The 24953-nt window shown below is 54.1% G+C and overlaps 1 protein-coding gene across 2 annotated transcripts; it reads left to right on the top strand.

The window, feature by feature from the left end:
- Positions 1-61: 61 nt before the first annotated feature.
- Positions 62-24953, top strand: GPI (glucose-6-phosphate isomerase). 2 transcript variants are annotated; one of them, XM_060131844.1, is made up of 18 exons: positions 62-263; positions 1238-1328; positions 1666-1734; positions 3168-3287; positions 8328-8411; positions 8548-8694; positions 9503-9574; positions 10226-10270; positions 11566-11619; positions 20690-20750; positions 21176-21219; positions 21354-21506; positions 22339-22468; positions 22623-22699; positions 23862-23990; positions 24215-24290; positions 24366-24432; positions 24543-24953. In XM_060131844.1, exons 1-18 carry the CDS (start codon positions 142-144, stop codon positions 24676-24678), a joined length of 1677 nt encoding a protein of 558 aa, XP_059987827.1. In that variant the 5' UTR covers positions 62-141; the 3' UTR covers positions 24679-24953. The 2 variants fall into 2 exon arrangements, with proteins under 2 accessions (XP_059987827.1, XP_059987828.1); XM_060131845.1 differs by lacking the exons at positions 10226-10270; positions 11566-11619.

Here is a 24953-nt window from a genome sequence, read left to right as displayed (position 1 = left end):
GGGGCGGGGACGGGGCGGAGCGGAGCCGGGGACCTGCGCCTTAAAGCTCGCTGCGCTCGCCGGTCCTCCGCCTGCCGCGCGCCACCCGCCCAGCTTCCTCCTCCGTGCTTGTCCCAGTGCGTGTTCTCTGCCGCTCTCGCCATGGCCGCGCTCACCCAGAACCCGCAGTTCAAGAAGCTGCAGGCATGGTACCACGAGCACGGCTCTGACCTCAACTTGCGCCGCCTTTTCGAAGGAGACAAGGACCGCTTTAACCACTTCAGGTGCGCGCGCGGGGCCAGGGGCGGGGCGCGGACGTGCCGGACCCGGAGGCGGCGCGCGGGGTCCGGCTGTGCAGGGCCTGGGCCGGGAGGGCTGGGCGGCGGTCCCCGAGGGCCCCCGGCTGCGGATCTGGGCGCAGGCCCAGGCCGCGCTTCGTCCTTGACGCCTCCTTGAAGCAGGTTTCCGGGTGCTCGCCGGAGGTCTCGGCGCCCCGGCAGCTTCGTCATGAGGATTGGGCCTCTCTGCCGCTTCCCCTCCACGGGGACATTTCTCTCCCCTCCCCCTCCACCAGTCCCTGCCGTTTGAAGCAGGCCATCCCTCCGCGGTTGTGAGCAAGGGCCCTCGCCGACGCGGCAGGCTCAGAAGGGCTGCCCCCTTCCACTCGGTCCCGGCCGAGAGTGTGCTCGGGACCTTCTGCAGGGTGCGGTCAGGGTGGGACCGGCCCGGGGGATTTGCGGGGAGCCGCGATGGAAGGGTGGAGAGGTGGGGCCGTGATTCCTGCCCAGGAGGCTAGGTCCGGAGACCCATGAACGACCAGGAAAGGAGAAAATCTTGGGGGTCGGGAATGGTCACTGGCACAGGGGTTCGGGAGGGGAGGTCCGTGGCTCCAGACTGGAAGCCCCTGACGGCCAGCCCTGTCATTTGGGTCCTTCCCTGCGTAAGCTGAGTCGCAGAGTGGAAGCTCTGGGAGGGAACTGTCCCTCTCTGGCCTAGGCAGGAGCAGCTCACCCAGCTCCGTCTTCTCATCCCCCAGCTCAGTTTTAGCAGAGGAAAGGCTCCTCACCAGGGGTCTGCATCTTGCCCTGCGCTGCTGCTGCAGGTCGACTTGGGGGGCGGACAGGTGACAGACGACACCACTGTGCTGGCCAGCTGAGGCTTGTTTGGATTTGGCACAGGGAGGATTTTTTTTTTGGAAGCATCTCTGATCAGGGATCAGGCTGGGGTGTGGTCAGCCGCTTCTGCCATCTTTCTGCAGCTTGAACCTCAACACCAACCATGGGCATATTCTGTTGGATTACTCCAAGAACCTTGTGACGGAGGCTGTGATGCAGATGCTGGTGGACCTGGTAACGTTCTGCGTGGGGAGGCTTGACCCGTGACCCATGGTGTTGTGGACGAGCTGGGCTACTGGCGTCCTCAGGTCCTTGAGCATCTTTACTTACCCCTCTTAGTGGATCTCAGTAGTTGCCCCTGTGCCCCTGCCCCTGGCTCAGGTTCTGACCTGCATCCCAGGGGACTCAGTGCCTGATGTCTGAGCAGACCCTCCCCAGGCAGTGGGGGAGGGCACCCGTCTGCAGCCATTTGTCAGCCCCACCGGGGGCCGCACCAAGCCTTGTGCTTGGGGCCTTGGATTCCTGGTGGCCAACGTGGGTGGGACCAGGCCTCAGTGTATTCTTTTCTCAGGCCAAGTCCAGGGGTGTGGAGGCTGCTCGGGAACGCATGTTCAACGGTGAGAAGATCAACTTCACCGAGGTGAGCAGGCAGACTCCGTATACCCTCCACAGCCTCTTCCTTCCCTTTGGGGTTCGTCTGTTAGCTGCATCACCCCGTGTCTGTACCCCTCCTCTTAGGCAATGCTTTTGCTTAACCAGGGGCCCGAAGGCCTATTTCCTCAAGCAAGTTGCACAGCCTTGGAGTGTGTCTTCCCCAAGACTGCAGTCTAGGTCTGGTGAGCGTGGAATGGCTCCCGGTGTCTGCCTGGGGACAGCATCTCTCAAGGCTGCAGGGAGAGGGCTTCTCAAGGCATGCTCAGAGAAGTTAACGCTGATCCTTGCTACAGGTTTTGTCAGTGAAAAGAAGACTCATGTCAAAATCAACCTCCTCAGTGGGAGGAGTCAGCAGGAAGCTGTGGCAAGGCCAGGCCTGGGCCACCCTGTGCCTGAATCGCCGTGGAACCCTGTAGGCATAAGAATCGCTGAGCACTCAGAGTGTCATCCTCGTGATGTTATTATCCTCGTTTTACACATGAGGAACCTGTAACTCAGAGGTCAAGTCACTTATCCAGTGTCGTTCTGTAAGTGGCAGAGCCACTATTCAAACACCCCTGTCTTTCACTGCTGGGCTAGGCTGAGAGACGGCAATCAAGGAGGGCTTCCTGGAGTGGTGCATTTGTCTACAGAATGTGGCACAGGAGTGAGGTTGGGCGGGGTGAAGGCAGTGTGGCATGAAGCCCTCCACCTTAGTGAGCCTCTCCCTGCGTTGGAGTCCTGAGATCATCCCTTCCTGTCCCCCTGGAGTCTCAGACCTGTTTCTTTCAAGGACTCATCTGCTGCCTCCAGCTTGATGGGACTGTTGCTCTCACTTGCTAAGGCCAGCCGCCTGGAGCCTATCACAGACTTAGGGTCTGGTTTGGTTTCCAGTAGTGGGTGTGATGGGATGCTTGGTGAGGGAAGCTTCAGTTGCCTGTTTTGCTCCACTTCCAAAGGGCCAGGGACACTTTTCAAAAGGAGCCAACAAACACCGTGTACTTTCACCAGAAAGATGAGACTGGGCTTTATGAGCCTGGGTCCTCTGTAGCCAGTCATTGCTTGTCTCTGACCTGTGTTGTCACCAGTGTGCCTTTGCTCATTCTTTGTTCAGCTTTCCTTGACTTTTCACGCCCTGAACATCTGTGGGTCGTTGGGGCCTGTCCCAGGCCTGTTCCGGTCTCCCTCCCCTTGCGACTGTCTGCAGCACGTAAGGGAGCAGCACACGCCTTGCCTTCCCTCTAGGACCTGGAGTGGCCCCTATTTGCATGAGCACACAGTGGGTTTTGAGTATGAGACCATGGTACTAGCAGACCTTAGGGCCTGCGTGTCCAGTGGATAAAGGGCTGAGCTGACTCTTGGGGCCACACTGCATCATGCCCAGCTGGGAGTGTGGCTGCCCTGGGGTGGAGGCCTTCACGCGCTGACTCTCGTCCCCAGGATCGGGCAGTGCTGCACGTGGCCCTTCGGAACCGGTCAAACACACCCATTTTGGTGGATGGCAAGGATGTGATGCCAGAGGTCAACAGGGTCCTGGAGAAGATAAAGTCTTTCTGCCACGTAAGCAGCTGCTGGGCTGGACTTCCCCTTGGCCGTGTGTGTGTGCTTGTATTTGGGAATCTGGGGATCCTGATGGGCCGCCTTCCACGCTCCTTGGAGAGGACCCCAGCCCTCAATGCAGCCTGAGGTGGCGGTGGTCTCTGTGACAGCTAGCCATGGAGCCTCTGCTAAGGCAGGAATTTCCCTGACCCTGTTCTCAGGGAACCCACCACTGGCAGCAGTAGAGCAGCCTCCTTCCTGAGCTCTAACGCCTGTGGGCTCACGGTGACAGTCTGGCCCGGACAGAGTTCTGAAAAGAAAAGTGAGGCCCCTGAGGGATGGGATAGTCGGGGAGAGACTTGCTTTTTCTAACCTCTTTAGTCATGTGCCCTTATTGGCTAGTGTAGAACTAGACGAGATTTAAAATGGAAAATTTTCTTGACCACGCCCCAGCCAACTCTCCAGAGGCAGCTTTTATAATGTTTACTGTAAATCTTCCAAAAGTTTCCTATGCATGTACTAGCATGTCTGTCGTCTCTTCTTTGAAACACGGGCACACGTGTACACACACATGCAGCTTGTCCCTGTGTCAGCATTAATGCACACAACTGTGCTTCCTTTTCCTGTGTGGGGGTGTAGGGGTTGCCTCAGAGACCAGCTACAGATTTCCCCACATCGCCTGCCATTGCCTCAGTGTCTACCCCACGGTGATTCTGCAAGAGTTGGTGGATGTCCTCAAGCGTGGAGTGCAAGGGTGATGTCTGTGGGCTGGACGGTTTGTGTGGCCGTGTGCATGTCTGTACGTGTGGGTCACGCATGTCTGTACGCGTGCTCTGGGAGTGATGATCTAGGCTCTAGTCAGCTGGTCCCTGAGAGCAGCGTCCCCCACGTGTGGCTGGTCATCTTCAGACCTGAAACGGCAGGAGGTGATCTGGGCATCCGTCCTAGAGGCTAGGCAGGCAAGTGAGTGGGACTTTGCAGGGTGAGGAAGGCTTGGGATCCTGATGAGAATCTGGATTCCAGAATGTCCCTTAAGAGTGGTTGGTGTTTGTGATGGGCTTTGGATGGGATGTAGGGTTGGGTGTTTCCAGACATCTGCTGTGAGTGGCAGAACTGATGTGTCTCGGAAGCAGGGTGCCCTGTTTGGTCAGCCCTTGTGTGCTCGGGCATGCCATGTGGAGAGTGTGTGGCACTGGTCGTCTGGGAAGCTGTTTCCAGGAAAGCCCTCCCTTATAGCTGGCTGCTGGATACCTGACTCAGACTGATGGGCTATTTATAGTTCAGAATAGCTGCTGAATAGCAGCAATTCCATGGTAAGGAACACTCCCCATGGCTGTGCTCTCAGGAGTTCGCCAAGATTGGGTGAGGATGTTCACCATGACCTTGATTGTCACGGCAAAAACCGAAAACAGCCTGACCTCATTTATCAGAGGATTGACCAGTAAAGTCAGTGTATGTTCATAAACCGTAGTCCTGGGTGCCATTAGGAATTAGGGAGCTACAGTTGCATTGACCTGCTGTGCTGTTCAGGATATACTGTGAAGTTGAAAAAGGAAGTTGCAGAACGGGTGTGCTTTTGTAAGACCCCCTATCTGGTTAAATAAAGGGTATATGTAGTAATAGTAAAGATACACAAAGTTCCCCTCTAGGCTGCTTCATTATAACAAAACTCATGGTGAGATTGATTGTTGAAAAGCTGAGCAACTTATTTTCTTTCTGTATTGATGGAAAATTGCTCATGGCAGGTGACGATTATCTAAAAGAAATAAAGTTACTGGGTCTTACTGGTTTGGGGAAAGCCACGTATACTAGTTTCCTATCGGTGCGTAACAAATAACTCCAGAATTGAGCAGCTGGAAACAGCAGTCAGCGTTTCTGTTGACTGGTTCTGGCTCAGGTCTCATAAGGTGGTAGTCAAGATGTTGGCCCAAGGTTACATTCATCTGAAGGCTTGATGGGGGTTGGAGGATCTGCACTCAAGATGGCTCACTAGCAATTAGTGCTGACATTTGGGAGGCTTTAGTTCCTTACCTTGTGGACCTCTCTACAGGTTGAATGTCCTCATGACAAGGTAGCTGATTTTTCCCAGAGTGACTGATCCAAGAGAGAGCAAGGCAGAGTGCCTCAACGTCTTTTAATACCTTGAGGTAGCATCAGAAGTTACTCTTTCATTTCTGTAATAGCCTCTTGGTTGTACAGGTCAATTCTGATCGAAGTGGGAAGGGACTACACAAGGACATGAATGCAGTGCCAGGAGGTGAGGATAGCTGGGAACCATCTTAGAATTTGGTTATCATAGTCTCCCTTCTGGCTCCCAGTGATTCATCATGTTCCTTCCACATGTGAAATACCCTGTTCTCTTTCTCTTAAGCCATATGCCATTACCATATCAGCTGGAAGTGAAGAACCTTATAATCTAAACTAGATACAGATATATCTGTATTTTCTTTAATACAACTTAAAAATAGTTCCTTTTGATCTGAAGATACGTGAATTAAGTAGACAAGTTATTTATCCCCTACACACCCAACATACAATGGTGAGATAGGCGTAGGATAACTGTTATAGGATAATTCCTTTTCAAAAAGGAAGGAAAGTGGAAGGCACACAGGAAACATTGGTCCAAAGCAGTTCTGAAATTGAGCAGGACACGTGTTGGCAATTGCTTGGTTAGGACTCAAGGCCTGGGAATTGTTCCTCAAGGCTTTTGGCTTTGCCCTTAGTCATCCTTTTTACATGAAAGGTAGTCTGTGTTTGTAATTGCCTAGTTTTTTCAGCCTGCTTACTGCCTATAGAAATGTAGGTTTTTAAAGATCTCTTTTCTGGGACTTCCCTGGCGGTTCAGCGGTTAAGACTCTGCACTTCCAATGCAGGAGTGCACAGGTTTGATCCCTGGTTGGGGAACTAAGATCACACATACACACACCACGGCCTAAAACATAAAAAATATTAAAGATCTCTTTTCCTTTTTAATTTTTATTATTATTATTTTTTTGGCCATGCTGCATGGCATGTGGAATCTTAGTTCTCAGACCAGGGATCAAACCTGCGCCCTCCTGCATTGGAAGTGCGAGTCTTAACCACTGGACCACCAGGGAAGTCCCAGAGATCTCTTTTCCTTTTGTAATATCTCTGTCACTTTCAGGCCAAGCTGGTAGTGTTTCTGACAATTCAGTTATCTTAAAAACTTTGTGGGTCTCCTGTGAAGCTTACTGGGGGTGGGGGGTTCACTCCATTAGACAAAAGCTATACCCACAGATTTTTTCAAGATAAGTCCTTTCCTACAATTGCTTCTAAGACCACAGAGACAGTACTTTTAAGCTTTTTGGAAGCCTTACCTTCTCTGTGTTCTCTGTGTTACCACCTTAGTTCTTTCTGAGGTCTTAACAAAGGATTTCACAGCTATATTCTCTGCTTTACTTCTTGAAGCTTTTCTTACAGTGCCCTGGATTTGAACTTTGCCAAAGATCCATCTCCTAATTTCAGCATCAGTTATTTTCTGGAGAGGCTGGGAATTTTCAAATCCAGCGATTCCTGGCTTCTTTTTGTTTAAAAGTTCTTCATTAAGCTTGTTTCTTTCCTCTTGTATTTTATTGTAAGCAGTAAGAAGCCAGGTAGTTCCTATAACACAGCCTGAAAATCTCTATAGCTAGATCATCCAGATCATAGTAGATACACCTTTTACTTTCCCCATTAATGCAGGCAACAGTGTTATTAAATTTTCTTTGACTACATAACAAGGATTCTTTTTCCTACAATTTTCAGTAGTGTTTTCTTCCCACTTCTTTAAATCTGTACCAGCAGCCCCCTCGAGGACCATTAAACCTCTGCTAACAGTCTCTTCCAATGTTTTTTAGGCTTTCACTAACTCTCCTCAAGGCTCTTTTAGCTTTTACCCATATTTTTATTTTAAAAAAAAAATTATTTATTTATTTTGGCTCTGCTGGATCTTAGTTGCGGCACATGGGATCTTTTTAGTTGCGGCATGCGGGATCTTAGTTGTGGCATGTGGACTTCTTAGTTGTGACACGAAGACTCTTAGTTGCAGCATGCACGTGGGATCTAGTTCACCAACCAGGGATTGAACCCGGGCCCCCTGCATTGGGAGCACGGAGTCTTACCCATTGGACCAGGGAAGTCCCTACCCATATTTTTAGATTTTTGTTATGGTAATACTCTACTTGTGGCACCAAAGTCTGCATTAGTTATTTGTCATTATATAACAAATTCCACCCAAACTTGGCTTAAAATAGCAGTAAACATGTACTATCTCACACGGTTTCTGTGGATCAGAAATTGAGGCTTAACTGGTTGGTCTTGGTTTGGGGGTCTCTCTTGAGGTTGTACTCAAGATGTCGGCCAGGGCTGTAGTTATCTGAAGGTTTGCTGGGTTCTCGAGGATTCTCTTCCAAGGCAGTTCCTATTCATGGATGGTGAGTTGGCATTGGCTGTTGGAAGAAGGCCTCTGTTCCTCACCACACTGGCTTCTTCATACAACTGAGTCTTCTCATAACACAGTAGATGGCTTCCCCAAGAGTGAGCTATCCAGGAGAGCAAGGCAGAAGCTGCATGGTCTTTCCTGACCCAGCTTCTGAAGTCACACTCCGTCATCTCTGCAGTGTCCTTATGGGTGCATAGTGAGCCCTGTACAGCGTGGGGGACCCTATAGGGATGTGAATACTGGGAGGCAAGAATCCCTGGGGTCCATGTGGAGCTTGGCTGCGTGTATGTCATTTCTGTCCCTGGCACAGACCAGTCACAGTAGTTGACATTCCACATCTCTTGGCCTCTGTCATGTTAGGTTCTGCTGAAAGTTTGCTCTTGTTTTGCAGATTCTGACAATGTTGCTGTGAGGTGGGGATGTCACCCCGCTTACTAATGATGAGAAAAAGGGTCTAGTTGGGGCTGAGTGTGGCAAGGATGTGACACTGTGTCTCAGTAGGCCTGTGATAGGGCCTGGAGGTCGGGACTGAGGTGTAAGGATACAGAAGTAATGATGCATTTGAGCAGCAGTTTATACTCAGGGATCTGGGCTGATCACATCTCCCTGCTCTGTGGCAGCGTGTCCGGAGCGGTGAATGGAAGGGGTACTCAGGCAAGTCCATCACGGATGTCATCAACATCGGCATCGGCGGCTCTGACCTGGTAAGGAGGGGGCTGCCTTGGGATGGGGGAGGAGGGGTCCCATCCAGGGCCTGGGTTTCTCCAGAGATGGGACCTGGCTGTTCTCACCTCTCGTGGGCCCCGGAATCTTGTTTTCTGATGCTGCGTCTCCCCACAGGGACCCCTCATGGTGACTGAAGCCCTCAAGCCATACTCTTCAGAAGGTCCCCGGGTCTGGTTTGTCTCCAACATCGATGGGACCCACATTGCCAAAACACTGGCCGCCCTGAAGCCTGAGTCCTCCCTGTTCATCATCGCCTCCAAGGTACGGCCCTCAGACCCGGCCTGACTCCCAACCCTGTGTGTGTTGGGGTGCGAGGGGGGGTGGATGCTTTGCCACTGCCCTGGACTCTCCCAGCTGCTCTGAATGAGCCATGCTTTGTGGATCAGGTGGGCACAGCTGCCCTCAGACTCTTCCTTATCTGGTGGCAAAAACAGTTTACCTGATGAAAGCCTGGACTGGTCCGTATGAGCCTTCATCTTAGGCATACCCACTCACTTCAGTGAATGTGCGCTCAGCCTGGGACCGTTCCCATCTTTCTCAGAGATCTGTCTCTAATGTCTGCTCCTTTCTGATCCCAGAGCCATGCCCAGATGATGTAAGCATTTTGTTTTTTGTCATCTATGCCCTGTTTACTCGTATCCATGCACATTAAATATTAAGAATTCCATCTGAGTTCTGAGATACAGCCTAGTCTGGGCTGAAGGGAGCCCCAGGTGTGTCCACAGCTGCTCCTGGAGGATGCTCTGGCCTTTGACCTGTGGTGGGGTGGCGGGGGCGGAGGGTGGGCTCTGGGCAGGTGGAGGTGTAGCTCTTACGAGCGTTTCCCCTTTCTCTGTCTGTGAAGTCCTGGAATCACAGGATGACGTTGCTACTTCCAGGACCCTGCCCCAGACACAGTCACTGATCGTGGCTTTGTGGACATGTGGGTGGAGGTGATGGGGAGTGACTCACACCTGCATGCACTGCTCCGTGTGCTAACTGGGCACCCACACGGTCTCCGCTGCTGAGCTCTGGCTCTGGGCCGTACCGACCTTGGCTGGGGACCGACTCCTGTATTCTCTGCCTGCAGACCTTCACCACCCAGGAGACCATCACCAACGCGGAGACAGCAAAGGAGTGGTTTCTCCTGTCGGCCAAGGATGTGAGTGCTGGGTGGGCAGTGGGCAGTGTGCGGGCTGGGAAGGACAGGGTGGGCCTGCCCGTCAGCCTGCGTGGCCACGCTTAGCCCTGTAGCCCTATTTCCCCTGAAGTTGGCAGCAGGAGGCATCCTTTCTGGTTAAGATATTTGGCTTTGGGACTTCCCTGATGGTCCAGTGGGTAAGGCTCTGTGCTCCCAATGCGTGGGGGCCCGGTTCGATCCCTGGTCGGGGAACTAGATCCCGCATGCATGCCGCAACGAAGATCCTGCATGTTGCAACTAAGACCCCGTGCAGCCAAAATAAATAAATATTTAGAAAAAAAAAAAAAGATATTTGGCTTTGCCAGCCCAGACAAGCCAAATGTGGCAGACGCTGCTCTAACTGCTGAGGGCCGTTTCCTTAAGGCCACTGGCCCCTCCAGCTTTACAGCGGAGACACCCTGGGCCTTGTGCGCCTGTGAGGTAGGCTGGGCTGCCTGGCCTCTGACCCCTCTGTCCTCTCCATCTTGACATGGGGCTCCTCCGACAGCCTCCGAACCGAGGACTGGGAGCAGTGGCTCCCCCCCGGGGCCTTGGTTTCTCCAGAGATGGCAGGGTTACTGCCCCTGGGGGGCCCCTGGATGGGTGTGGTGTAACTTGGCTCATCTCTTGCAGCCTTCCGCAGTCTCGAAGCACTTTGTTGCCCTGTCTACCAACACTGTAAGTGCCCACGAGGGTTCCCATACTACCTCCCTGGGAGGGCCCAGGCCAGGTCAGGGTCATGGCCTTTCCGAATACATCAGCTGAGGTGTGTTTCACAGGTTCAGGGGTCTTGGCTCAGCTGGTGGGGTAGAAGGGTTGGTTGCCTGTGAGGGATGTGAGTTGCAAACCATCCTTACCTTTTCTGCAAGGCAGACAAACCTCTGCTGCTCCAGCAGGGGGCTTGCAGTCAGTGGGATCACATTAACCCCACCCATCTCCCGGGCCTGGCTGATGGCCACAACATTCCACACATGTGACCTCCCCTGGCCTCTGCCACTGGCCTCTCCCCAGATGGGATATGCTGGGTACGGGTGGGGGATGCATCCCATTTCTCACATAAGGACATTAAGCCCCAATGAAGGGATGTGACTTGTCACCCAGTGATTGCATGAGTCAGTGATGCCGGGATTAGAACACGGGACTAGAACGTGGTTACCCACCTGCCAGTTCCTCCTGGCCCCGGGCTGTGCAAGGTAGGGTCAGGGGCGTGTCAGCGGGCAGGACGGGGCTGTGCTGCAGGGGTCGCGAGGAAGGCAGACCTGGCTGAGCACTTGCTGTGTGGTGGGCTTTGTGCTGGGCAGTCTGAGCCGGAACCACACCCGGGTCCTCCTGACTCCACTCCTTCCGTGTCACCCCCACCCCCACCCATGCCTGCAGTGCTGACTTGCCTGTGGGGGGAGACAGAAGGACATCTTAAGGCTGGCCAACCACAGTGCCACCGTCCACCTTCTGCGGGTGGAGCTCAGACTGGTCAGTGGGGCGTCTCCTGTGGCGTCTAGGCAAGGGTTGCTAACCCTGTCTGCCCAGGGGATAGAATAGGATCTCTCATTCCCTGAAGGCTTCCTGGGGTGCGGTTACCATCCCAGTATTGGAAGGGCTGGGCAGGTGTCCGGGCTGTATGTTTCCTGGCCTGGGAGGTTGCCCCTGCCCGTGCTCAGTTGTTTCCCAGAGGTCCCAGGGGGTCTGGTCCAGGAGGTGGTCTTGCAGAACAGTGTGTGGGCCAGGTCCTCAGGGTGGCTGTGCAGCCCCTTTCAGCAGGAGGGGTTTGTAAGCACTGGGCCACGGGTGTGCTGGACGTGAGCTGGCCTGGCGTCCGGCTCTGGGGGTGGGTGGCTCCTGGTCCCGCCTGGACTGGCAGGCGGCTGCAGTGCAGCCCCAGTGGTGGCACGACCCTTCATGCCCTGGAGCCGCTAACATGTTCCCGTGCCGCTAACCCAGGCTTCCTTCCTTCTCTTTCCCTTTGCCCCTTTTAGGCCAAAGTGAAGGAGTTTGGAATTGACCCTCAAAACATGTTTGAGTTCTGGGATGTAAGTAAAGGCACTTCCCCGTGGTGGGTGAATCATGTGTCCTTTGCCAGGTCAAGCCGCAGATGAGGGGCCCATAAGGTCAGGTCGATATTTATTGAGCACCTGCTGCATGCCTGCAGCAGGCAGGAGGCCCTCAGAGAGGCTTGTGGGGCAGGAGCAGCTTCGCTCAGTCAGGATGAGGGCTCCACTCCCACCGAGGGCGGGCTTGCAAGGCCAGGGTGACATTCCCCTGGGCGGGGTAAGCGGAGCCACCCCGTCCCCCTCGCTAAGCTGAGGTTGTGAGTTATTCTCAGTGATGACCTTTCTCTGAACTACAGCCGCAACCTGTAAAGACCAAAGGGCAGGGTGAGGCGGGAGGTGTGACTGGGCAGGCCTGGAAAGGAGCTGCAGGGGCAGCTGGAGGGTGGCAGAGAGGAGGTGCCTGGGTGGGGCCCCGCTGGGCAGCTCCCAGAACCAGCGTTGCTGAGTGGCAGAGCTGCGGGCCACTCTAGTGACAGGCGGTCACGCAGACTCATCTCTGCTAGAGCCACAGCTGGTGCCAAGCAGTGAGCAGGAGCTCTCCTTGCAGCTTGCCTGAGTGCAGCCGTGGTGTGAGAAGGGCTCGGGTCGCAGAATGCAGGGAAGGCTCGGGGGGGCAGAGATGCGGTGCACGGTGTGGCGTGGGGGCCTTGAATGCAGTGGGTGTGGCCCTAACACGTGACTTCGGCAGGTGTACCTAAGAGGGCATCGTCCGGTTGGGGATTTTCCCAGGGGGCTGCTTCCAGGCCTTTATACTGGAACCTCTCTGCTTGCTGGCAGCATCTGAAGATGTAACTTCCTTTGAAAGCTCTAAAGGCCTGGAGTCTGGGAGAGGATTACGCCCTCCCGCCCTAAGGCATCTTTTGTGTGTAATGAGTTAACCTCTTTCTAGAATGGGACTAGTTATGTACCACCCTTGGAAGAATTGAGAAGAGTCACTCAAATCCTTTTCTGCGTCCTGTGGCTCAGATGAGGAACCCCGCTCGAGAGAGAGATTGTGCAGCTTCTAACAAATGTTGCATGCCTGTTAAACGAGGGGAGGTACCACCCTCCTCCTCTGCGGGATCTGGAGCCTGAGCAGGTGGTGGTCAGGGACACGTGGGGGCTCCTGCTAGCCAAGGAGCCCAGCGCAGCGGGGCTGTGTCGCAGCCTGGCTCGTCATTGCCTGTAACCACCCAGCCTGCAGAGATGAGTTGGGGTGTGGCTTAGAGACAGACCTGGGTCTCCCAGGTAAGGCCTAGGAATGACAGTTGGGCACAAGAACATGGGGCTGGGGCTGGCTAGTGAGGCCCGAGTGGCCAGGGTGGGCACAGTGGAGGCCTTTGTGGCCAGTCCAGACATACCTGGAAGGACCTGCCTGGGTCGCTGAGGATGTATATTGGTGAATTGAGAAGGTGACATCTGAGGAGCCAGGGACAGGAACAGGTGAAATTTCTGGACCCAGGGTCTCAGGTGAGAGAGAGGAGTCACAGTAGATAGAAGGATGTTGCTCTGGCTCTGAGGTAAGATCTGAAGAGTCCAGTCTGGCGTAGGTATGTGTAAGCGGTGAGGCCTGGTCAGCTGTGGCCAGCCACGGGGCAGCCTTGTGTGTCGGGATCAGGCAGTCAGCACGCATTACCGGAGAGCTAATCTTGGCCGGTGATGTCTGAAGAGGAGCCAGGACAGGTACAGGTGGTATCTGAAGAGGAGGCACCAGGACAGGTAAAGGTACGGGTGAGGTCTGTGAATTCTGGAAGAATTCAGATATTTATTCTATCAAGTGGAGTCTGAGGAGCCAAAATTAGGTACATGTTCTTTTTTTTTTTTTTTTTAATTTATTTTTGGCTGCGTTGGGTCTTCCGTGCTGCACGCGGGCTTTCTCTAGTTGTGGCGAGCGGGAGCTACTCTTCGTTGCAGAAGCCCGTGCGCGGGCTTCTCATTGTGGGGGCTTCTCTTGTTGTGGAGCATGGGCTCTAGGCGCGCGGGCTTCGGTAATTGTGGCACGCGGGCTCAGTAGTTGTGGCGCACGGGCTTAGTTGCTCTGCAGCACGTGGGATCTTCCCGAACCAGGGCTCGAACCCGTGTCCCCTGCATTGGCAGGCCGATTCTTAACCACTGCACCACCAGGGAAGCACGTCGCTAAGGTGCATTGTGAGAGGCTTATGGTAGACAAAGGTCTAGAGACAAAGGTCTCTAGAAGTGTCAGAGGCCCAAGTCACTCAGACACTGTTTGGCACCAGTGGGCTCTCGCCAGGCTTCCCTCAGGCTGAGATGAGCAGCCAGGGATCTGTCAGGTCTCTGGGAAGAGTCTGTTCAGGTTAGGTTTGTATAGTGGAGTCTGCTGGCATGGTCTGTAAAGCCACGTCTGCTTGAGATCTCAGAAGCTGGAATCAGACAAGGTGTGTATAACTAGGTGTCTTAGGGGAGGCCTGAGGAGCCAAGATCAGGCACATCTGGACAGAAGTGTATTGGTCAGGTAAGGACACTAAAACCAAAGGTAGGCAGAGACACAGCTGAGTCTGACAGGTGGGACTAGAAATCCACCATCAGGTCCGGGTCAGAACTGTGTCCTCAGGTGTTGTCCAAGCAGTTCTGGTGATGCTCAGGGCGATGGTCCTGGAGATGGTCCTGCGTCCCCTGGGAAAGGACTGAAAAGCTGGAGTCGGGCAAAGAGATGGAGCGCTGCTTCCATCCATCTGGAAGGTTCATGAATTCTGCGTCTGTCTCAGGTACACAGAGCAGGTCTGTCAGGTAAGGTTTGAGGAGTTGAGGTGAGATACAGGTTTGTACTTTTGGTTCTTGAACAGGTGAGGTCTGAGCTGCTGAGGTCAGTCCCTGGTTTGTATTCCAGATTTGAGGAGCTGAGGTTCAGCACTGGTAGATAGAACTGAGTTTTTCAGGTAAAATCTGTAAAGCCAAAGGTAAGCCAGAAGTAGGTTGAAAAGCCATGTTTAGGTTCATTAAACTCTGTCCCACAGTTGAGGTCAGGCACAGGTAGGTAGAACAGATCTGTCAGGTGAGCCCTGAGGAGCCAGGGTTGGGTTCATCTAGAAAGACCTGGATCTCTTAGATGATCTCTGAGAATATGAAATGAAGACAGGTGGATAGAGGTAGGTGTCTCAGGTGAGATCTTGGGAGCTGGGACTGGGCACAGGTGAGTAGATCTGCATCTACTCAGGATAGGTAGGTAGAACTGCATCTCTGCCTGTTTTGTAGAGATGTCTTACGAAGTTGAAGAGTTGTGGCCAGGCACAGGTATGTGGAATTGAGTTTCTCAGGTAAGGTCTGTGGAGTCTGCATCTGGTACAGGTTTTATCCTTGGGTCTGTCAGGGTGACTTAAGCACAGGTGGGTAGAGCACGGTCTGTCAGGTAAAGTCTGTGGAGCAAGTTCAGGAAACTGGGTCCGTCCAGTGAAATCTCAGAAGTCACAGCCAAGTCCAGGTGAGAAGAACCAAATGTCTTAGATGACGTTTGGCGAGCTGAGATGAGGTACATGTAAGCAGAGCTAGCCTGCCGGGGCAGTCTCAGGAGCCAGGAACAAGCACAGGTAGGCAGAGGTGGCTCACCATGTGCAGTTTGAGGATCCAAGGTCGTGCACAGGTAGGCAGAGCTGGCCGTCCAGCTGCAGTCTCAGAAGCCAGGCTCAGTCACAGGTAGAACTGACTTGCCATATGTGGTCTTAGGTAAGCAGAGCTGGTCCACTAGGTACAGTGTAAGGTGCCAGGTTGGTAGAATTGGTCTTCTGGGTATCGTCTGAGGAGCCAGGGTCAAGCACAGGTAAGCAGAGCTGGTCTGCTAGATATGGTCTGAGGAGCCAGGGTCATGTACAGGTGGGTAGAGCTGGTCCTCTAGGTACAGCACGAGGAGCCAGGGTCATGTACAGGTAGGCAGAATTGGTCCGTTGGGGATGGTCTGAGGATCCAGAGTCAAACACAGGTGGGCAGAGCTCGTCCACTAGGTATGGTCTGAGGACCCAGGGTCAAGTACACGTAGGTAGAGCTGGCCCACTAGGTGCAATCTCAGGACCCAGGGTCATGTACAGGTAGGCAGAGCTGGTCTGCTAGGTATGGTCTGAGGAGCCAGGGTCATGTACAGGTGGGTAGAGCTGGTCCGCTAGGTATGGTCTGAGGATTCAGTGTCAAGCACAGGTAGGCAGAGCTGGTCTGTCACGTATGGTCTGAGGGTCCAGAGTTGTGTACAGGTAGGCAGAGCTGGTCCACTAGGTATAGTCTGAGGATCCAGGGTCATGTACAGGTAGGCAGAGCTGGTCTGCTAGGTATGGTCTGAGGGTCCCGAGTTGTGTACAGGTAGGCAGAGCTGGTCCACTAGGTATAGTCTGAGGATCCAGGGTCATGTACAGGTAGGCAGAACTGGTCTTTCAGGTATGGTCTGAGGGTCCAGAGTTGTGTACAGGTAGGAAGAGCTGGTCTACTAGCTATGGTCCGAGGATCCAGGGTCAAGCACAGGTAGGCAGAGTGGGTCCACTAAGTATGTTTTAAGGATCCAGGGTCATGTACAGGTAGGCAGAGCTGGTCCACTGGGTATGATCCGAGGATCCAGGGTCATGTACAGGTAGGCAGAGCTGGTCCACTGGGTATGGACTGAGGACCCAGGGTCAAGCACAGGTAGGCAGAGCTATTCTGCTAGTTAGGTTCTAAGGATCCTGGGTCATGTATAGGTAAGCAGAGCTGGCTGGGTAGGTATGGTCTGAGGACACAGAGTCACATACAGGTAGATAGAGCTGGTCTGTTAGGTACAGCATAAGAAGCCAGGGTCACGTACAGGTAGGCAGAGCTGGTCCGCTAGGTATGGTCTGAGGACCCAGAGTCAAGCACAGGGAGGCAGAGCTCGTCCACTAGTTATGGTCAGAGGAGACAGAGTCATGCACAGGTAAGCAGAGCTGGTCCACCAGGTACAGCCTCAGGACCCAGGGTCAAGTACAGGTAGGCAGAGCTGGTCCATAAGGTATGGTCTGGGATCTGGAGTCAAATACAGGTAGGCAGAGCTGTCTGACTAGGTATGGTCCAGGGATCCAGGTTCAAGCACAGGTAGGCAGAGCTGGTCCACTAGGTGTAGTCCGAGGACCCAGGGTCAAGCAAAGGTAGGCAGAGCTGGCCCACCAGGTATGGTCTGAGGATCCAAGGTCAAGCACAGCTAGGCAGAGCTGGTCCGCTAGGTATGGTCCAAGAATCCAGGGTCATGTACAGGTAGGCAGAGCTGTCTGACGAGGTATGGTCTGAGGATCCAGGGTCAAGTACAGGTAGGCAGAGTGGGTCCACTAAGTATGGTCTGAGGATCCAGGGTCAAGTACAGGTAGGCAGAGTGGGTCCACTAAGTATGGTCTGAGGATCCAGGGTCATGTACAGGTAGGCAGAGCTGGTCTGGAAGGTATGGACTGAGGGCCCAGGGTCATGTACAGGTAGGCAGAGTTGGTCCACTAAGTATGGTCTGAAGATCCAGGGTCGTGTACAGGTAGGCAGAGTTGGTCTGCCAGGTATGGACTGAGGGTCCAGGGTCACGTACGGGTAGGCAGAGCTGTCCACTAGGTATGGTCGGAGGAACCAGGGTCATGTACAAGTAGGCAGAGCTGGCCCAGCAAATGTGGTCTGAGCAGCCTGGGTCAGAGGCAGGTAGGCAAAGCCTGTCTGCCAGGTATAGTCTTGAGGAGACCTAAGGAGTTACGGTTGAACACAGGTAGGTAGACTTAGCTCTTTCAGGTGCTGGATTCAGGCAAAGGTATGTACCCTTGGTCTTTTGGTGATGCCTGAAAGACCAGGGTTAAGCCTGGGTTGGTAGAGCGGCCTCAATTCAGGCCCACAGCACTGGGGTCTTCTGCAGGTAGGCGGGACTCTGCGGGGCTCATAGCAGATACGCAGCCTCTAAGTTAGACATGAGTAGGTGGATGTGGCTCCTCTCAAGCAAGGACTTTGGGGCCAGCTGTATGTATGCTTAGGTCTCGCAGGTGACATGCTTGGAGCATGAGGTACATTGACCCAGGTCCTAGGAGTTAGGTCTGGGGTTAATCCCAAGTAGGTAGAACCACATCTCTCGGTGGGGTCTGCTGAGCACAGATACGCAGAGATGTTTGCATCTGATGAGGTGGGAGGCTCCTTACTGAGGTGTTGGTGCCCAGGCCAAGCAGGGGTTGATAGTGTTGGATCTGTGTGTGAGATGTGGAAAGCCGAGTCAGACACAGACGGTAGACCTGGCTCTCTCACGTTAGGCCTGGGAGCCGAGATCAGGCCCGTGGAGAGAGAGCTGGATCCCTTGGGAAGGTGTGAGGAGTCTGAGTGTTGGGCTCAGGGAGGGGGGCCTGGGTCTGTCAGTTGAGATGTGAGGGGTCAAGGTTAGGCACAGACAGGTATGTGAAGCCCGGGTCATTAGCTGAGCTGTCTGGAGCCTGCCTCTGACAGGTGTATAACCCTGTGGTCTGAGGTACTGGAGTTGAACACAGGTAGGGAGAGTTGACCTCCCAGGTGAAGCCATTGCATCCATACCCAGGGCTGCTCTGTGGACCTGGCTTTGTCAGTGAGTCCGTGGATCAGGGTCACATGGGCAGAGGTATAAACACGATCTTAGGTGGGTTTTTGTCCCCCGGTTCAGGTACAAATTGGCATCCCCGGGCTTGTTAGATGAAACGAATGGGGCAGGGTCTAGCCTAGAAATACGTAATTGGTATGATTGGTAAGGCCTGAGAAGGTGGGTCAGACACAGGTGGGACCCTCAGTGGTAGGCTCAGGCACGGTCAGGTGGGTAGAGTGGACTCTCATCGAGGGAAAGGCAGAGTCATTGTAGGTATGTGTACCTGGGTCTACCTGGGGAGGTGTGCAGAGCCCTTGGGTTCAGGTAGGAGAGGTAGAACGAGCTGAGCCGTGTCAGCCCGCTGTTCTTAGCACCCTGGTCAGGTGTGATGGGCAGAGCTCAGGGTGTTGCAGAGGCCTGAGGATCTGTAACCAGTCCAAGGTGTGGTCTGTCACGTTGGGATCTAGCTGGCAGGGTCTGAATTAATCAAGTGGGGAAAGAGATTGGATTATACCTGGTTGGAGAAGGTGAGGTCTGAGGCTCTGGGGCAGGTGAGGCACAGAACATGGAACTGACTGCAGAGCGACATCTCTAAGGCGTGGTGTGAGAGACCCACTGCAGGTGAAGGTGAGGTCTAAGGACCTGTGTCCACAGCTTGAGGTCTCAGAGGCTCAAATCGGACACTAGCTTTGCTGAGCTCTCCCAAAACAAAAGTGAAGTCTGAGAACCTGACCTCAGTCAAGGTCAGCAGCCTGGAATCTGTTGGTCTGAGTGCTGGCTGTCTGCTCAGGCCAGTTTCTGGGTTTGAGTCTATTGGGTGAGATCTGAGAGCCAGTGTCAGGCATGGTGTGGTCTGTGGGACTGTGACAGTCAGGTGAGGTTCCCCCAAACCCAGACCCTTTCTAGGTAAAGAGCCCCATCATTCATCTTATTATCCAAGCCAGAAACATCTGGGCCACATTTGATTCTGTCATTCTTCCAATTCATCCTTTTTTTTTTTTTTTTCAATTCATCCTTTTTAATTGAACCTCCTGAATCAGTGGTCTGCATCCCTGCCACCCCCATTCAGGGTAGCATCATTCTGTGGACGACCACTGGGGCTCCTAGATGGTTTCCTGCTTCCATTCGCTCCTCACCCACAGACTTCTTGGTTCTCCAGCCTTGCCTTTCAGCTTCTACCCTCCAGTTCTCACTCCTTCCTTCATCTTCTAGGTTGTGCTACACTTCTTCCTGCCCAGCCTGTCTCGTCAGGCTTTCAGGATAGAATTAAGCCTTAATGCCCCAAGGCATCCATTGGATGTAATGAATTAGCATCTCTCTTTTGCCTTTAGAAGGGTGCTGGCCTTGGACCAACCTTGGTAGTACTGAGAAATTGAGTCACTCAAAGCATTTTCCGTGGGGCTTAATTCTCTCACTGTTGAGAAAGGCTGCTCTTGCTGCAGGACCTTTGCATATGCTGTTCTGGCTGCTGGAATCCTTCTCCTCCCTCTGTGCTTCCCTGGGTAACACTTACTCATTCTTCACATCCAGGCTCAAGCACCCTCAGAGTCCTTTTATTCTTGGTTTCCTTTCTCCCAAGCACTTTATCTCATCTTCACATTTATTGGCATGATTGTTTCATTTATATCTTTCCCCCCCGTGGATTGTTTGTATTGCCTATGCTAGGAACATGGTAGGTGTTCCATAAACAGTTGTTAGGAAGACGTGACTGGAGATCTGAGGATTCTGAAGGTAAAGTGGAGTCTGCAGTGTGGCACGAGAAGGCACAGTGTGAATGGTAGACCTCAGTGTGTCTTGGGCTGAGGCTGAAGGTCAGTCAAGCCTAGGTATGAGCCACTGGGCCTGTCAGTGTCCCAGGAGGCAGGGCTAGGTACAGCTAGGAGGTGCTGGGTCTGTCAGTACAGCCTGAGGAATCGGGAATGGGCACAGGTATGAGGCACTGGATCTCTCATTGTCAGAAGTGGCAAGGCCAGGCCCAGGTATGAGACACTGGGTTTATCAGTATCTGAGGAGCAGGGGCCAAGGCCAGGTAGGAGGTGCTGGGTCTTTCATTGTTCAAGGAAGTATGCGTGGGCACAGGTATGAGGCGCTGGGTCTCTTAGTGTTTCAAGAGGCTGGACACAGGTACGAGTCATTGGGTCTGTCGGTGTCCTTGGAGGCACAACCAGACACAGGTATGGGATTCTGACTTGTCAGTGTCCAAGGAGGTGGGCTAGGCGCTGGGTCTGTTGGTGCCTGGGGAGGCCGGACCTGGCACAGGTATGAGGCGCCGGGTCTGTCGGTGTCTGAGATGGTGGGGTCAGCCACGGTAAGATCTTTGGTTGAGTCTCGTGGCTCTGGTCAGTCCCTCGTGTAGTCTCTGCCCTGTTGGTCGGCCCAGCAGTTGCCGGCGCCTGGCCTGCTGTCTTGCTTCCCAGAGGTGGGTTGGCCCCAGGGCCGCAGAGCTTCACCTGTAGCAGAGCATGGTTCTCAGGGGGCAAGTTGCGTGGCAGGAGGGAGGGGGGCGGGGTATGCCAGCCCTTCCTCAGCGCCTTTTCCTGTCTCTCCTAGTGGGTGGGAGGCCGCTACTCGCTGTGGTCAGCCATCGGACTCTCCATTGCCCTGCACGTGGGTGAGTGTGCATGTTTGTGTTTCTGTCTCGGGAGACCGTGTTGCCGTCTGAAGTCGGGCTGGGGGCTCGTGTCCCTGAATACCTTCCCGTTCCCACAGGCCGCAGGCCTCTCTGCCCTTGGCTGGAACATTTCTTTCAGGTCAGGTGGGAAGGGCCGAGTTTCCTTGCGGGTTTGCAGGTTGGCCTTTCTCCCCGCCCCTCACAACTGCGGTCCTGCTCGCTCCTCCACGCCAGGTGGCCCTAGAGCTGCCTCTGTGCTCAGGGCTGACTCTGATTAGAGGGGCTTTCTACAGGCCCAAGTCCTCCCAGATCCTGTTTCTTCTGGCTCCCCCTCCAGCCTTTTCCCCGGTTCCAGAAGAAGCTGTGTCCGCGTCCAGGAGGCCTAGGGCATGACCATTTCCGTTGACGCTGCTTTTGTGTTGCAGGATTTGATAACTTCGAGCAGCTGCTCTCAGGGGCTCACTGGATGGTAAGTGCTGAGGCGTGTGTTCTCTGCCAGACGCTGGCCAGAAGCTTGTGGTTGGCCCAGCTCCCTCCCCCTCGCCCTCACTCCTTCCCTCCTGGGAAGATGCTGAGCCCCCGCCCACCCCGTTCTCATTTCAGGACCAGCACTTCCGCACGACGCCCCTGGAGAAGAATGCCCCCGTCCTGCTGGCCCTGCTGGGCGTGTGGTACATCAACTGCTTTGGGTGTGAGACGCATGCCATGCTGCCCTACGACCAGTACCTGCACCGCTTTGCTGCCTACTTCCAGCAGGTACCAGCTGCCAGGCCACGCCTTGGGTTGGGGGGCCCATGAGCCTGGGTGCCCAGGTTCCTGCTCCTCCAGCGGCCTTTTCCTCCATTACCCTTGGGCATGTCCAAGGCCCCCCTGTGCTCCCCAGCTCATGGAGAATCTTTGTAACCAGGATCTGTGTCAGTTGAGTTTGGCTACCGTGGAGGGGCATGAGTGGCTATCATGGTGCCCTGGCCAGTCAGGCTCTGGCTTGGCTCAAGGCACGTGCCTCAGCCAGGTCACTTCTTTCTTGGACATCACCCGACAGGGTGGGCCACAGCCTGGGACCCCCATGGTTTGCACTGCCTTTGTCCCTCCAGAAAAGCAAGTTTACACCCAGTCTGTGGTGCCTCTTTGGGCTACTCACAGCCCTCTGCCCCTGGAATCTCCACAGCCCCCCTAGAGCAGCCCCTCTCCCAGTGGATCCTGTGACTGGAGGAGGGGCTGAGGCTCCCCAAGGCCCAGAGTCTAGTTGGGGTGATGGCCCTCAAAGGCTATACAGTCCGGATTCCAGCCTGCCTCTCCATTAAGAAATCAGTTGAAGATTTTGTGACCCGTTTCTGCTCTTGGGGAGGTCCTCCCTGGACCTCCGTATACACCTTCTGCTGGTCATGGGTCCTTCAGAGCAGTCGAAGCCAAAAAGCTTGTGAGCTGTGCCCTCCCAGATGAGGGGACATAAAAGAATCATGCCTGCCCGTATCTCACAGAGCCAGGGCAGGGCAGGCGTGCCTGGTGCATCCCAGGCTGGTTTTGGGCATGTGCATGAAGGAGAAAGACTTGCAGATCGATGACTGGGTTTCTGGCCCCATTCCAGGGTGACATGGAGTCCAATGGGAAGTACATCACCAAGTCCGGCACCCGTGTGGACCACCAGACGGGCCCCATTGTGTGGGGGGAGCCAGGGACCAATGGCCAGCACGCCTTCTACCAGCTCATCCACCAAGGTAGGGCCCATCTGGCCTGGGCAGGAGTGCAGCTGGGGACAGGGAGGGCACGCCAGGAAAGACTCCTCCGTGAGGTCAGCGTTCTCCTGTAGGCCACATGGGTGGTTCCCATGGGTGGGGATAGGCGCCTGGGTGACCACAGTGCCCTTCGCAGGTACCAAGATGATACCCTGTGACTTCCTCATCCCTGTTCAGACGCAGCACCCGATAAGGAAGGGTTTGCATCACAAGGTAAAAACCCTCTTCATGCTGTCTTAGGCTCACATGACACCTAGACCTCTTGAGACTGATGCATTAGTCAGCAGGACTAGTTTTCTGTTCCTGCCACCACAAACTTAGTGGCTTAAAGACAACACCCATTTATTATCGTGGTTTCTGTGGGTCCCAAGCCCATCATGGTCTGCTGGGTCTCTGCTCAGGTTCTCACAGGCTGAAGTCAAGATGTCGGCAGGACCGTGTTCCCTTCCGGAGACTCTGGGGGGAAATCCTTTTCCTCATTCGTTCAGATTGTTGGCAGAATCCATTTCTATATGGTTGTAGGACCAAGACCTGGCTGCTTTGCTGGCAGCTGGGGGTCGTTCTCAGCTTCTAGAAACCCCCTTGACTCGGTCTCAGAACCAGCAAGGCTGGGTTGAACCCATCTGGAGCTTCGATTCTCTCCTGCATCTTCTTCTGTTGCATCTTTGTGGCTGACTCACTTGCCGTCCTCTTCTGTGATTTTTAAGGGCTATGTGATTACATTGGGCCCACCTGGATAATTTCCCTATCTTAAGGTCTGTAACCTTAGCTCTGTCTGCAGAATCCCTCTGTGCCATGCGATATAATACACACAGGCGTTAACAGCAGGGGGGCAAAGGTCAGGGAGCCAAGATCTTGCCTACCACAGCAGCAAAGGGGAAAACCACCCAACTCCTGACCTGACAGAGTCCTTGAAGGGGACCGATCCTGCCTTTTCTTGGGTGTGCAGAGTAGCATGGGTTACTGTGGGCACAAGCTTTGGACGCGGGAGTCCTGGGTTTGAATTCTAATTCTTCCACTCTGTCCTTCTGGGATTCAGTGCTGCTGACTTGAGGAAACTGAGGCTCAACTAGAAAAGAGATGATGCCTCTCCCCCCTCAGGATCTTAAAAAATAGATGTTGGTGAAGTTCTTAACAGGGCCCTCGGCAAGTAGTACATAGTCCTCGAAGGGTAGTTATCATCGCTACCTACTTTCCAGTGTCAACAGATGTGCTCTGGTGTCCCCCCTTGCTCCAAGTAAGCTCCAGAGTCGGGGCAGGCAGCCTGACCCCGACCGCTGAGACTAACCCTGACTGGGCAGTGCCAGGCAGTCTTGTCCATCTGCCTGAAGCTCAGACAGTGCTTCAAGATGGTACTCGACGTCTCTCTCATCAGATCCTCCTGGCCAACTTCTTGGCCCAGACTGAGGCCCTGATGCGGGGGAAGTCAACAGAGGAGGCCCGGAAGGAGCTACAGGCCGCAGGGAAGAGTCCAGAGGACTCTGAGAAGCTGTTGCCCCACAAGGTCAGCCCTTCTCCTGAAGTGGGCTTTGGGTGGCATCCTGGAATTGGAAGGATAAAGTTGTGTGGCCAGGGCAGGGGCTCGTGGAGTGCCTTGCCTGCCTTGCACAGTAGGAGGGGCTGTCCTCACAGAGCTGCCCATCCCAGCCTCTGGCGCAGCGTGTGCTTCCCTTATGAGGAGTTAGGAATCACGACTAACTGGGGGACATTTCTGGGTGTTTTCTGAAGGTCTTTGAAGGAAATCGCCCAACCAACTCGATTGTGTTCACTAAACTCACGCCGTTCATTCTTGGAGCCTTGATTGGTAAGTGAGTGGGGAAGTCCCAGCTTCGGGTAGGTCGGACTGGGCTGGTAGAGCCCTAACGTGCTCCCTCCACAGCCATGTACGAGCACAAGATCTTCGTTCAGGGCATCATCTGGGACATCAACAGCTTTGACCAGTGGGGGTGAGTTGCTGGCTCAAGGGGAGGGTGGGGAATGCCTGTGAGCTGGCTGGTGGATTTCACTAGCAATGTTGGAAGCTTCCTCATACCATTCTTTCTCCTCGCCCTGGCAGAGTGGAGCTGGGAAAGCAGCTGGCTAAGAAAATTGAACCTGAGCTTGATGGCAGCAGCCCAGTGACTTCTCACGATTCTTCCACCAATGGGCTGATCAACTTCATCAAGCAGGAGCGTGAGGCTAGAAGCCAATAAACTCGTGCCCGGCAGTAGTCCCCGTTGTGACTGGTCCTTCTTGTCCCTCCTGCCCAGAGTCTGCACCGCATGGTCCTGCCCAGAGCACCCTCTGGTTTCGGGCTTGGACCACAAGCCCTTTGGCGGAAGCTGGTCTGGAATTGCCAGCCTCACCCTCTCCATGTCCAGGCCCCCTCTGTCTTACAGTTGGCTGAAGTGTTTCAGTGCAGCTAATTTTTCTGACCTGTGTTCATTGTTCATATACCAGGTATAAAATAAAGATGCCACAAAGGAGA

The sequence above is a fragment of the Lagenorhynchus albirostris genome, chromosome 19 (assembly GCF_949774975.1).
Source record: "Lagenorhynchus albirostris chromosome 19, mLagAlb1.1, whole genome shotgun sequence".
Taxonomy (NCBI): Eukaryota; Metazoa; Chordata; class Mammalia; order Artiodactyla; family Delphinidae; genus Lagenorhynchus; species Lagenorhynchus albirostris.
This window is presented reverse-complemented; position numbering and strand designations above follow the sequence as displayed.